General features: G+C 46.4%; 1 protein-coding gene across 1 annotated transcript in view; it reads left to right on the plus strand.

Moving 5' to 3' along the window:
* Window positions 1-4,719: 4,719 nt before the first annotated feature.
* Window positions 4,720-14,363, plus strand: part of nell2a (neural EGFL like 2a) — a 71,813-nt gene continuing 62,169 nt past the window's right edge. Inside the window, exons 1-3 of the mRNA XM_035643342.2 lie at window positions 4,720-5,171; window positions 5,456-5,584; window positions 12,990-13,140. Of these exons, the coding sequence (XP_035499235.1) occupies window positions 5,120-5,171; window positions 5,456-5,584; window positions 12,990-13,140 (332 nt within the window). The 5' untranslated portion in view covers window positions 4,720-5,119. The remainder of the gene's footprint in view (window positions 5,172-5,455; window positions 5,585-12,989; window positions 13,141-14,363) is intronic.

Here is a 14,363-nt window from a genome sequence, read left to right on the forward strand (position 1 = left end):
CCCCCCCCCCCCCCCCCCCCAAACTGTGTGTATGAAGTTTGCACATTAATAGACACAAATTGTTATTATGACAAGCACTATCAATATTTTTTCTTCTTCTTTCACTGTGTTGCAAGATGTGGTAGTTTTGTGACTGGCAGTCCTGAGTCTCACCATCTCACAATTAGGATTTTTAAACAGCCAAAACAATCAGAAGCAGCTTCACTGTTTGGTATGCACACACGATCAGTAACGTATTACTGTGGACCAAATAGATAATGCCAGTTTACTACTTAACAAATCAGGTGTCGTTACCATCAGCATACAGATAAAACCCTTTCTTCGCCCCAGCAATCAACAGGTCAAAACACCATTAAACCTTTTGAGAAATATATATATGTATATATATATACATATATATATATACATTATACTTTACCTTGTCCTCCCTGCAAATTTGTGTTGCCCACATCATGGTCAGCATGTGTTTAGCCCAGGGACGGTCCCAGGGTGACACTGCCTGTCTGACCTCAGTACTGCTTCACACTGTGGCTGTAATTCCCTACTACCAACCCAAGATGGTGCTGAGAGAATGACAACTGTCTATTTTCAGAGGATTAATGCAGTGGACGATATTATTATTTTTTCTAAATCTTTGAATCCAGCCTTTGATTAATACTGTTTAACTTTTTTCTATATTGTACTCTTTTTTAACCTCTTACATAAATGAGGGTTATGGCAATCTTTTTTCTATCGATTGCTTTGTCAGACAAATAATTTAATAAATGCTGTTGCAGTTATTGTGAGTCCGCTCTGAAGAACAGGAGCATTAAATGCCTGAAAATGTAAAGGTAGGCCCATAGTGGCTTTGCAATGACCCAATTTGCAATGTGATTAAACGTGAAAACTCCTTTTTTCCAGTTTCACTTATACACATATATTTCTTTATATTCCAAATGAATCACACAAAGTCAAAGTCGTGTCCATGAATTTGAAACGCATTATATCGCAGAGGGACGTAATGGATCACTCGAGCGTACAGTTTTTGATATGACTCACGTATGTCAGATTTGAAAGAGAGTCGAGGTCAATATAACACGGAGTTATGCAACAGATGAATCCCAGAAGAGCCCCGTGGGAACAATAGGGCCAGCTCCTCTCTGCAATTCATTCAAACCCTGGCATGGCAACTGTGAGCGATTTCCATTTTGTCTATGGCATCAGTATGTCTGCATGGTGCAGGCTCTGGGCCTAAGTGAATAACCCCCTGGGAGGTTTGTGAGGCATCACCCATCTGGATCTTCAAGATGAGATGAACGAGAGGACCTCCACTCTCCCCGTCCTTGCCTAGAGAGATTTGGGGTGTGTGTGTGTGTGTGTGTGTGTGTGTGTTCGCACACACATGCACAGCAAGTGTGTGTTGGCACTCTGCTTTTATTATTATTCATTCCTGGCTGGGCGCATGCTTTAATGACTCTTATTTTCCTGATGGCACTTTAGGAAATGACAACTTGTGGGCAATACAAAGTAATTACATTTCCCGCGTCTGGACCCAGAAGAAATCTAGTGTTATTAATAATGAATAGAGTGTTGGAGGCCCCCTCTCACACAGCTGATGTGACACTCTGCATGGAGAGCCATTGGCTTCCTTTGTTTTATCGACAATAGGCAGCCATTAGCTGCACACGGTGAACCTTTGAGCAAACTATCGAGATAAGAGCCCGTTTACCAAAATGTATCCGTTTTGCATAAATCATAATTTAAACAGTGCATGTTTTGGCCTCTGTGAAAACTGTATCGAAGGGGAGGCAGATTGATGATGGTGTTAATCTGGGCCACTCAGCAAGGAGCTCTGTGCCACACAGGGTCTGGAACTGTCCCAATAATCATATCTGCTGGCCTTCACTTGTCAGCCCACTTCACCAGACCAGCTCCGCCAACAAAAGACTTCCTCTTTGATCCAGGGCTTGGCCGCAGTTGCAGGAAACTGATTCTGATTCAGGGGAAAAAATGTAAATGGTCTTCGTCCTTGAAATAATCATCACTAGCATAGTGTGGCTGCTGATGAAACAGTTATGTTTCGAGAAATGGCAGTTGCTTCCATGGATGACAAAGGTGCAAGATGAATGGACAAATATTCAAAGCACAAAGCATCTGTGCTCTATAAAAAGGCATTTACAAGGCTGAGTCACACAGACACAAGAGCATTTCATCTTTGTACCACCTGCCGAAAAGGCAAACTTCAATTTTACTGGAGGACTTAACTAATTGAAGGAACGAAACTGTATGCGTACGTGAGGTCATGATTCTAAACATAGAATAATTAAAGTATTTATGACACTCTGGTGATGCTTTCAGACAATTGGTATTTTCTCCTCCAGCCTCTATTCTTCTCATCAGGACGGGAAGATAGATTTTCATTGACAGATGGTTTAAAGGAGGAGTAGAGGTAGCCATATTTTTTATTAATTTAGTAAAGTATTTTATGTCGTAGAATAAATCCTGTGCTCTTGCTATGGTATATTTTACTCTAAATGAGCCGACAATTTTCCAAAATGAACATCATGCTGTATTGAAGAAGACTTGAAACTAGCCATTGAGACCATAAACTATTCAGGAAAATGTTTACCGATGTTATAAATCAAGTGAGAAGTAGAGTCATCTTCTCGTAGACTTTTATAGAAACTGACTTCTTTTGACAACCAGTTGAGTCGCCCTCTGCTGGTGATTCCAGAGAATACAGGCACTTCAGCATTGGCTTCATTTTCCTGACCCGGTGACCACGTCCCTTTTTATATACAGGCTATTGTCCTCAGTCTAAACAAGTCATATATTAGCAAGCTAACGTTAGCGTTGTTGTTTTGGTTCAGTTGGTTCAAGTCTTGAAGTTAGTGGGCGTAAATATTGATTTACAAATTGTGATCGGTGTATTTGGTTTTATCAATGCACCAATCAGAATAATGTCTAACAGAGGTGTAACTAATATCAGCTAATATAGACACAACGAATGCGATCAATTGACAGCTACAATGTTATACAGATATACTAACAACTTTAAACAAAGCTCTTGGGTAATTTGAATATAATTAAAGAAATATATATATATATATATATATGTATATGCTAAGGCTTTATTTTTTGGGGGTTCCTTCTTCCTCAAAATCTTTGCAACAATCTCTTGTCATGTAGCCTACTTTGAAAGAATTCTGAAATTGCATGCTAATTGTAGGGACAGAGCGCTACCGCAGGTCCTTCATCCCGACAGTTGTCAGACTCCATAATAACAATATTTAATGTAATACTCTTTATTCAGTTCCATGTATAGTATATTTCCGTGAAATACATATATATTATGCATATTTAATAATAATTATAATAATAATATATATTATTTTCAACCCACTGCACATTACTTTTTTCCTGTATTTTTTATTGTATTTTTGCTACCCTGCGTGATACTGTGCTGAAGTGAATTTCCCCCGAGCGGGATGAATAAGGTTTGCTATTCTATTCTATTTTCCCCGTCTGTTAGTTTGGTTTCAAAGCAGTTATTGATGTCCAGATAGAGGTCATTCATTCTCAAGAAACTACCCCAAATTACACTCAGGTAAATTGGAAACGGCGACGTGCTCGCCTGCCGACAAATGGCCCGCTTTAGCTTGAGTGGGCTACATTAGTTTTGCATTCGACTGGAATTAATCAACAGAACAGTGCTTTGTCCTTTAATAAAAAAAAAATATAGTTGTGTCAGGGGAGTTTATTTACTGATCCATAACTCCGGAGTTGTTGCGCTGTAGACATTTTTATTCTCTTGCCAATGGGCGTGGTTACAACCCAGGGCCTCTTCCCGCCTGAGGCCACCAGGGGGCTCCATTGTCCCTCTCTCTCTGTGCCTCCCTCTCCCTCCCTCCCTCCCTCTCCCTCTCTCTCCCTCCCTCCCTCTCCCTCTCCCTCTCTCTCTCCCTCCCTCTCCCTCTCTCTCCCTCTCCCTCTCTCTCCCTCTCTCTCCCTCCCTCTCTCTCTCCCTCCCTCTCTCTCTCTCCCTCCCTCCCTCTCTCTCTCCCTCCCTCCCTCCCTCCCTCCCTCTCTCTCTCCCTCCCTCCCTCCCTCCCTCTCTCTCTCTCTCTCTCCCTCCCTCCCTCCCTCTCCCTCTCTTTCTTTGCCTCCCTCTCCCTCTCTCTCCCTCCCCTCCTCTCTCTCTCCCTCCCTCCATCTCTCTCTCTCTCCCCTCATGGTTCGTCTTCCCTCTCTCCCTCCCTCCCTCTCTCTCTCTCTCTCTCCCCTCATGGTTCTTCTTCCCTCTCTCCCTCCCTCTCTCTCTCTCTCTCTCCCCTCATGGTTCGTCTTCCCTCTCTCCCTCCCTCCCTCCCTCTCTCTCTCTCTCTCCCCTCATGGTTCGTCTTCCCTCTCTCCCTCCCTCCCTCTCTCTCTCTCTCTCTCCCCTCATGGTTCTTCTTCCCTCTCTCCCTCCCTCTCCCTCTCTCTCTCCCCTCATGGTTCGTCTTCCCTCTCTCCCTCCCTCCCTCTCTCTCTCTCTCTCTCCCCTCATGGTTCTTCTTCCCTCTCTCCCTCCCTCCCTCCCTCTCTCCCTCCCTCTCTCTCTCTCTCTCCCCTCATGGTTCGTCTTCCCTCTCTCCCTCCCTCCCTCTCTCTCTCTCTCTCTCCCCTCATGGTTCTTCTTCCCTCTCTCCCTCCCTCCCTCCCTCTCTCCCTCCCTCTCTCTCTCCCTCCCCTCCTCTCTCGGCTCCTTCAGCCGACGCACTTCGGTCTCTCTCGTCATTCACGCTGCTGTCGGATGGTCCGTGCAGCCGCTCCGCTTTGTGCGTCCTCTCGTTGTCCACCTGTGCGGCGCCTGGTGCTGATGGAGCAGGACCCCCCGCCCCCCTCCCGTCTGCGCACTGTTCCCCCTGCTGCTCTGTGTGGATTAGAGTTGTTCGTGTGTATGTTTTGCGTCACCGGGGCATCTAAAGTTGGGATGGTGCCTCCGCTGCGCCTCTGGGATTGGTAATAGCGCTTCCTTCTGTGCCAAAGGGGCGACAGCGGCGCTCGCATGTGATTGGACAACGCTGCCTCTCGGAAGTGGACAAAACATGGACTAATATTTTCCTCGTTTTATTTTTTATTTTTTTATGAATTCACCATGGGATTATTACGGCTATTCCTGGCTCTCAGCATATTTTGCGCCTGCTCAGGTAAGGGAACAGGACAGTCATGGTTGTACAGTAACAGTCTCCTGCCACATGTGACCTATAGAGATGAGATGCATGAGTTGTTGTTGTGGGCTTGTCACAGACCTACTCGATCGATGAGCCTGTACATTGTACACAGTATACTAACAGTGACCTCGCATCTCTTCTTCCTGACACCAGCAGGATTTCTGTTTTCGTAGCCTGACAGGTGTCCTCGCCTGCTGGTAACAGTGACAATAATGCTGTTGTGTGTGTGTGTGTGTGTGTGTGTGTGTGCCCATTATTAGTTGTAGGTTTTGGGGTTGACCCTGCCCTGCGCATCAGCGTGTTCGATGAACTGACACTTGGAGAAGGCTTTGATGGAGTTACTCAGGTCCAGGGCTTCCACAGCGAGTCGAGAGCTTTCCACTTCCAAGGTACAGTAACGCACAGACACACACACACACACAGACACACACACACACGCACACACACTCCACCAAACCGCTTCCAATGAGAGCTGACTGTCAAGAACATTTGCTGTGCTTTTAACCCTTTTGTGTGTCAACATCTTGCGAGCGTTAATCCACGAATGTAGAGATTTCCCCTCAAATTGACAGATGATCTGATCATATTGTAGCCACCAGTAAGCCTGTACATGATTCTTACTGTCCGTACCGTAGAGCACGACCGTCAGGGGCAACAGACAGTGAGGTTCTAAGTTTTCCTCCACAAGGGGACTGAAGCCGAGTCGGGGGCCGGGGGGGTGGGGGTGTGGGGGCCCCTCTCACTGCCACCTGCCTCAACAATGGGCAGTGTCGGGCTCGTCCTGGAAAAGTGGGTTGAGCAGAGGGGGGTAGACGAGGTGAGTCATAAAGACGGGGCATAATCAGATCAGGAAGGGAGATGTATGATGGGAATCTGAGGGACGAATGGGCCCCCTGCGTAGACAGCCGTGGGTGATCCTCTGGAGTGTGTAAGCGGGTGGAGCAGTTTCTATTCCCTAAATATGATTGGGTAGATGAGTCACACACACATGTCCATGGCGTGGGGCTGGATATATCATACAGGGCACGTAACGAAGTTTTCAAAGCTGCCGACGCGCTTTGAGGTTTTCCCCCAGTGTGACGTCATGGTCATTTGACGTCAGGCCCTTGTTTCAGTCCAAAATGAGACTGTTAACGGTGCCATCGCAGGGATGGAGATGTCTGTCATGACCCCGCCGATGGCAGCAGCGCAGGAAATTGCGCTTGGCTCCCGGATCAGTGGCGAACGGAGGACGCTGATCTCACACACACACACACACACACACACACACAGAAAGAAAAGAGACAGTGTTGTTTTGAGACAGGCTCTGAAGTACGTTACCCAGTGGAGGAAGTGAGAGGCAGGGAGAAGGACCGCAAGGACGAGTCGCAGAAAGAGAAGAGAGCGAGAGCATCGAAGACAATCGTAGAAAGAATCTCCCACAGCCTTTGTCATGAAATAAAAGCCCCCCCCCCCCAAAAAAAACCCCCAAAACAACAACAACATGGCAGGTTCGCTGCTGGCACCTCTCCGTCATTACTCTCTGTTATTTCTCTGCGCTACCTTTGCCAAGTACGTAGGGTTTCCGAGGCGGAGCGGGCGGCGTGTTATTTATGGCAGCGCTCGCCCCCATCCTTCATTTGGGATGTCTACGTTAAGTCAATGATGTTGGGTGGGGGGGGGAAGAGGTGCGACCTGGGCCTCTGCCTGTTTGTGATCAGAAATAGATACACACAGTACTGTGGAGAGGCAGAGAGGTAGGAGGAAGATGGAGAATGGAGGAGAGAGAGGGAGCAGAGCTGCCTGGCAGCTGTTTGATGGCCGGGCTGGGACCAGGAGAGAGGCCCCACGGTCACATCCCAACGCTCATTAGATAGCAGGCCGAACCCTGCACTGCCTGCAGAGAGGGAGCTGGGGGGAGAGCGTCGTGTGCTCTGTAGGAATGTGTGGACGTCGGATAAGGAACTGCGGTGTGCACATTGCCGCTCGCCACGTCTGCCAAAGGATGTCGTGCGTGCGTGTGTCTGAGGAAGGAGGAGGAGAGCAGCGAGCGGCGGGATGGTTGTTGTTGAGCGCCCCCCCCACCCCCCTGCTGATGCTTCTGAAGGTGGCTGGCATCGGGAGAGGTGGACCTCGGGGGGACGGGCGTTACAGAGAGGCAGAGAAGCCTCGGGGCTACGCTCCCCTCTTGTCCCGTTGCCAGGTGACGCTCAGCCCCGCCACAATCATCTCATCATTAGCACTTCCCCCGCACTTTTTAATATCGAGACGTCCGGACATCTATCGGTCTCTGTGTTAACGAGCACAGGGGCCACACCCAGCAGCACTCCCTTCCCCCAACACACACACACACACACACACACACACACACACTCTCTCTCCCTCTCTGGCTAAAAGCGTACAGACCAAACTCATTTGAAGTGCAAACAACACTATTGCTAGAAGCATCCTTTGAGCTGCAGCACAACACTCCCCTGTAATAGTATCTGAGTGAGTGAGTGAGTGAGTGTGTGTGTGTGTGTGAGAGAATCGTGTCTGTCTCTGAAGCATGTTCTTGCTCAGACTGTTTGAACACTGCCAGTGAGGTGCTTCTCTGTATGTTGTCGATGATTACATCCCCGACTGCCGCGACACTGAAGTGTAACAGGATGGAAGAGACTCATTTATAATACAGTGGATCTTTGTGTGTATGTGTGTGTTTTCTTCTGCACGTGTGTGTGTGTGTGTGTGTGTGTGTGTGTCTGAGAAGGAGGACAGAGGGACGATGGCGTGAGTGTGAGTTATCCTGATTCCTGCGTTAATGTGTGTGTAGGCAAGTGTTTGATGGGGAATGGCGATTGTCTGTTTCCAGTGCAGGAGCTACACTTTCCAGCTTCTGGTAACTACAAGTCACACAAGTAGTACTGGGCTATACAGTGGGAGGGCGGCTTGGTCTTTGGGCTGTAGAGCCCAGATTCAAGCTGTCACTCTACATGAAGAGTAAATGGACCTTAACTTGTAGAACTGATCAGGATCCAGGCATTTCTAAATAAGATATAAGCAGAGGCAGTCTTGAAGCACATGTTAAAGGTGCTCAAAAACAATTCAACTTCAGTTCATACTGGTTTAGGAGTTAGTCAATATTTTATACCCCCAAGGTAAAGAGCCTAAAGGATGGGCTCATGTTTCATCATTTGAAAACAGTGAACCTCAACGAAACACAAACTAACAGAACATGGTAATGTGCTGCTAAAGATTAGTAAGTTTAGTAAGGCCCAGACTGCGGAACAGCAGACGTCTATTAAAACAGTAATGGAGTGCAAAGGCTCAATGTTTTATGAATTGTCTGGGATCATATGCACCTTTTCTTGGGCAAAAGACTATTTGCCTCATTGCATCTCATTTCAAGAAACCGGACATCCAGAGATGTTTTGTCGATTTGTGTTCAAATAACAGCACGACAGATCTTTTCAGCTCTTTTAGAACGATAACACTTTTGGGGCTCAGTGAGAGACAAAGTCGTTTTGAAGAAGTATCACTTTTTCTGTGTTTTCACAATAACCATATATATAACCACCATAACAAAGATTAAACGTTAATGATTATCAATTTACCTGAATTAATTAGCAGTAGATAATCCAGTCTACCCTGGATGTCGTGTCCAAATATGAGATTATCCCGCTTCCTTTGACATACACTGCAGTTTCTGCGGTGTTCTGTTTGAGTCGCCCTTTCCAAAGTGTTGACTGGCATCATCCCCAACTCCCCGTGGTCAAAGTCTGTTTTGCCTACTGCCTTCTGAGGCGAGCCTGATCCTGTGTTCCACACAGGTACACCAGTGACCATGGAGAGAGAGAGAGAGATGTTTCTATTCCCCCAGGGCAGTTACACAGATGGGTGGCTGGAAGGCTGTCATTAGCTCTGTGTATGTGTGAATGACAGACAGGCGGCCGGTCACCGAGGAGGCGATCTGAGGAAACTGGGGGGAAATTGCTGGCGAAAGCAGTCCTGGAGGTGCCCTTGGCTTAGTTTAGTATTTGTTCCAGGAGAGTGGAGACACAGTGGGGGGAGACGGGGCGGCGAATGCAGATTGACTGAGCGCGGTGGAATATTCAGGAGCTGTAATGACCGGCTTTTTGGGGGCTGGCTTATGTTTCTGTGTGTATGTGTGTGTGTGTGTGTGTGTGTGTACGCGCATTCATCTTTGTGGTAGTATGTTTCTGCATTTCTCTGCAGCGATCTACACCTGTTTGCATATAGGCACATGTTCAAAAATGTGTGTGTGTGTGTGTGTGTGTGTGTGTGTGTGTGTTGACAATAATGAAAGCTTTGGAGTTTGCTGCGGTGGAGAATTTATCATTAGTCTAATCCCTCTGGAGAGATAGTCCCTCTCCCCAACCCTCCCTCATGTATTCCCCTCTGCTCAGGCCAACAGATAAAATGTGTTGTTTAAAATCCGCCCCGTCATCTTTCAAATGGGAATCATTATGCAACGAAACAATAGTACACTCTTACTCGGTTTGTTGTAATATTGCGTTCCCTCGTCTGCTGATTGGATCACAGTGTTTATCCGGAGCCCTCTCGCCCCTTCTGTGTTTACCGCGTCTCGCAGTGGCTCGCTCGCTCCAAACTGGTGGAGAGATGACTTGTTCGCACAATGTTATTGAAGAGCTGTCGGAAATGTGTAGGAGGTGTTATTTTGTTCTGGCAGTCCAGACCAAAGAATGAAAGTCCTCATTATTCACGTAGGGAAGTGGCTATGATCTTCCTGTCTAATATCAGTAACACTGTAACTAGTCACAGCGTGTGAAATAATTAAATTAGAAGACATTTTACAAATATTATATTAACAAATATACTTCAGAGGATGTTCTTTTTGCTTTAAAAAAAGAAACTATGTCCAGTTCAAAAACACCCCTCCTGTAAGTACCGGTGGAAGGGAGAGCGGTGTGTGAGAAAAGGATGAGGCTGGGTGTATCTGGGCTCTCAAGCTTTGCTTCAGGGCACCTGCTCTAAATACTAAATGTGAGAGCAAGTGACCGGTGCAGCAGCGGTGGAAGGCGGTGGTGGGAGTGGGGCGGGTGCGTGTCCTAGGGGTCGGACAAAATAAGACCACATTAGACAGTTTAAGATTAGGAGTGAGGCTGAGGGATGGAAAACTGTGGCCCGAATGAACCATTAAAGCGCAATGTACCCCGGAGATAAGATTAGCCTGCAGCCCCAAGCCGCGCTTCCCGGGGATGCTGTTGAGCCGCGGGCTTTTGGGCAGATCTCCCGTCAGCATGGTAAAACTTTGTGTGTCTCGAAAAACACACTTCCCTTCACAACCAGCCGGCCCCCTGTAGCCTGTAAGCAGCTGGCATGGATGACGCGATCGGCGCCGGAAAACAATTTGCTGATTGGAAGTTTAGCGCTACATCATCATTTTGAGGCCATTTAGTGTCGCATCAGAGTGGTCGTCATAGGAGCAGGTGGCTGCCTCGTCCGGGCGCCTGCCAATAGATAATCGACCAAAGGCCCCCCCCCCCCCCCAGCAGGGCCACATTGATTTTGCAGGAAGGAGAGCTGGCCCCGGCCTCATCACGGCACCAATCTACTTGCTCTTTCCTGTAGTTTCTAGGAGCGCACACACATTGCTGCTCTAGCTGTCTTAATCGTTGCTTGAGGGCCTGTTAAGAGTGAGGGGAGATCATGGCGCTTTTCACACAGGCAAGGCTCTTTCCACCCCGTCCAAACGAGAAGACGCCTCCTCCAGCACTCATACCCCCGCAATCCCACTTGAAGCATCCCCCTTCCCCTCACAGTGTAAAGACTGGTGCTGAGGGTCCTCCTCTCTCGTAGATCAAACGCTCGCGATCTGCCAAGCCGCGGAGCCCGCCCAGGGGTAGCGGCTCCCCGGTCCTCACCATCCCCCTCCTGCCTCATCAACCGTCTCTGAGTGTGGACCCCGCCCTGACACCTGCTCCCACTGCGCTCATTTTTGCCCATGATTAAAATGTCAGAGTACTCTCTGTTCAGCACACGGCGTGGCAATAGACTGACCGGTGCATATTCTGTCGTAGACGGTGAAAAGAGGAAAACGACTCATGATGAATGACTAACCAAATGAATCAAATATGAGATAAAGCTTTAATTAAACAAAGAACATAATGTCCAATCATTTCTGAGATCATTGTCAACAGTGGTCATTTAGGATTTGGTTATCAAGTGGGATCTGTTGATGACGGCCGATTACTGCAGGGCAGAACTCCTGTTGCAGTCATCGGACCATCTGTCCCAGCCCGGCCAATGACACTGGAATGATACTCGGCTTCCGTTGCAGAATGCACGACAACGTGCCCTGTGCTTCTCTTCCGCTGAGAAACGAATCCAGTGAGCAGTTTTTGTTTGGACAGAAATGGCTCAAACTGTGTCCCTGATGGGTTTAAAAGCCTCCATCAGGAAAAAACATTTTTTTTCTTTTAACGTGGTAAGTGCTCACTGAAAGAAAAATATAAAAATACGGTTTCTGTTTTCAGTGTGTTGTCATTGTGTCACATATAAGCGATGGGTACACCAGTCCCAATCGTGGTTCTTCTTGCAGTTTCATCTTGCATTGTGTTAATTGGCTTCTCCCACCAGCTGGAAATAATGTTAATGCTCCGAGGAAAAGCCGCCACGCGAAGCTTCCTGGAGCGCTTAAGTGTGCCAGGGCATCTTTGCATGTATCCCATAGCTGGAAGTGAACTCTTTGATGTGATTGCTTCTGAGAAACGTCATCATTTATTGATGCTTCCATTAAAGTAGCATGGACGTCTGTGTGGAGTCGGGGAGGAGGACGGGGGGGCACACCGGTGGGAACAGGAGCTTACGAGCTAACTACACAGAAAATGCCCTCCCGTCCACACCAGCACCATTAGCCTTCCTATTCTTCTCCTCCTCCCCTAATTCTCAGATTCAAATCTCCAGCTCCACACCATAGATGAGATTTTTTTTCACCGAGTTGTGTCGGTTAGTGAAGGATGCGATGTCATCTCAACAGCACTTAAGCTTCAAAATGGCTGTTGGCAGGTTCCCTAATGCCTGAATTTGACAAACACCCTCATAAATATTGTAAGATGACTTGAGGTAACAATAAACTTCATCAAAAGAGGTTTTTACATCAAAACCAATTTTCCAAATTCGAGTGAAATAATTTGACACGCAGCTTTCTGAGGTGCGAGTGAAAAGACACACTGACCGGAACACATTTTTAAGCACCGTAAAATATGTCAACATAGACGAGATTAAATTGTTTTTCATGTGAGTATGTGTGTTAGGTGGGTTTGGTGTTGATTTTTAATTCATGAATTCAAATTTGTCCAAAGAGTGAATCCATCAAATATTTACAGCATATGGCCTGTGAAATCCCAACCGAATGTTCTGTACAGCAAATGTTCCTGTTCAACAACTCCCTGAAATGTCAGCAGAGCATTTTGTTTCACCAACAGGATATTCCAACAGCCCTGTGTTAAATTGTTGTGTATAATTAACAGTAATTTACCTGCCTTTAATTTTTACAATTAGGTTATTCCACTAGTTTTATATACAAAAACAAGGGATAAGTTGAGAAAAATTTGATTTATAAAGTAATTTTATTTTATTATACAGCGTCTGCATATTTTTGTTGATGTGAGGTGTTTAAATATTGCTTTCCTCTGCAACTCCAGCCTATCAGTGGCGTCGATATGCATTCAATATATTCAGCATACATTTCAGTAAAATAAATTACGCAGACGATCTAAAAAGACTATCTCCACAAAGGAGAGGCTTTTTCCTACTGTAAATAACACCTGATATTTCCGTCTTTTGCCTCAGGGTCGTCCAGGGATTTAAAGGCTCCTGTTGAGGTCTCGGAGCAAATGGTGCAGAAACTGAGAGGCAAGAATGAGTTTACTGTGCTGGTGACCCTCAAACAGGACCACCTCAACTCCGGGGTCATCCTCTCCATCCATCATTCTGAGCACAGGTATGGTCACAATATATTATATTTGATTTGTGTTGTATTATACGCAATAAGGGTATCCCATGGAATTTCATTGAAATATTTAACATGCTTGCACTTAATATAGGTAATAATATAAGATAATGTGGGTTAAATAGAATATATGAATTATAATTTTTTTTGGGAAACATATCTCTAAATGTCACATCCCAGTACAATAAAGCTGTTTATGAATGCTGCGTTGATAGACGTCATCATTGAAGCAGCTTTCTAAATTTAGCACCACTCTCTGTTTCATCATATCAGCCGTCTGCAATATGTTGATTGAAACCCGATTATTGGTCTTTGATGAGCATTTAGATGCGTTACGCGCCAGTTGAGCAAACAGAGCGAATGGGTCCCGCACGCCGACGTATTATTCACACTCCATCAACGATCCGAACATTGAGTCTGTAATCGTGGGTCGAGAGCTAATGACACCCTGTCTGCAGTTGGCATGCTAATGTTTTCCATTAGTTTGCGGTGGCTGAGCCGTTGGATGATCAGAACAGAAACGTGAATGCCACATAATGCACTGATTGAACAGTTTGTACATTAAAGTCAGTCAGGAGGAGAGAGAAAGCTCACCGGAATGTTAATGACGCTCCCCCCCAGCGCTGCGTGGCGGGGCTCGTGCATCTATGGAGCCAGGATGAATGTGCATGCTTGACTGGGGGAGAGAGTGAATCTTTTAGATGTGGTTCGCAGATGAATCAATTCCATTGCCTCACATGCAGGAGTGTGTAGTGCATTTTTTTGAATATGTTTTTCTCAGCCAATGACTTCGGTTTAAATAAGTCTTGAAAGGGCAGATGTGATGAGTGTGTGTCGGCAGCTCCTTCCATCAGTGTAACTGTGCAGGGGGAATCTCAGTGGTGTGGAGGAAGAGGATTCCCCTTGAATACTAATACTCCAATGTAAAGAGTTGAACCCTTACATGTGGGCCATTATTCCCTGGTGCTGATGTTGCAGCCAACAGCCATATAGTACCATTATGCTTGACTACTGGTGTGATTCAATTGTAAATGATGTTGCAAATCTGGATGGATGTGAGCGCGCCGCTTGGAAATGAGTGATGTGCCAGCTCTCCATACAGTGCTGAGAGGAGCTCTGGGTTCAGACACAAGTCAAGATTTGCTTCCAGTAGAGACACTTAAATGCAACAAGACATACTGTACAATGAAGGGAATGCTAATTACCAGGGAAGC

Source organism: Scophthalmus maximus, chromosome 7 (assembly GCF_022379125.1).
Source record: "Scophthalmus maximus strain ysfricsl-2021 chromosome 7, ASM2237912v1, whole genome shotgun sequence".
Lineage (NCBI taxonomy): Eukaryota > Metazoa > Chordata > Actinopteri > Pleuronectiformes > Scophthalmidae > Scophthalmus > Scophthalmus maximus.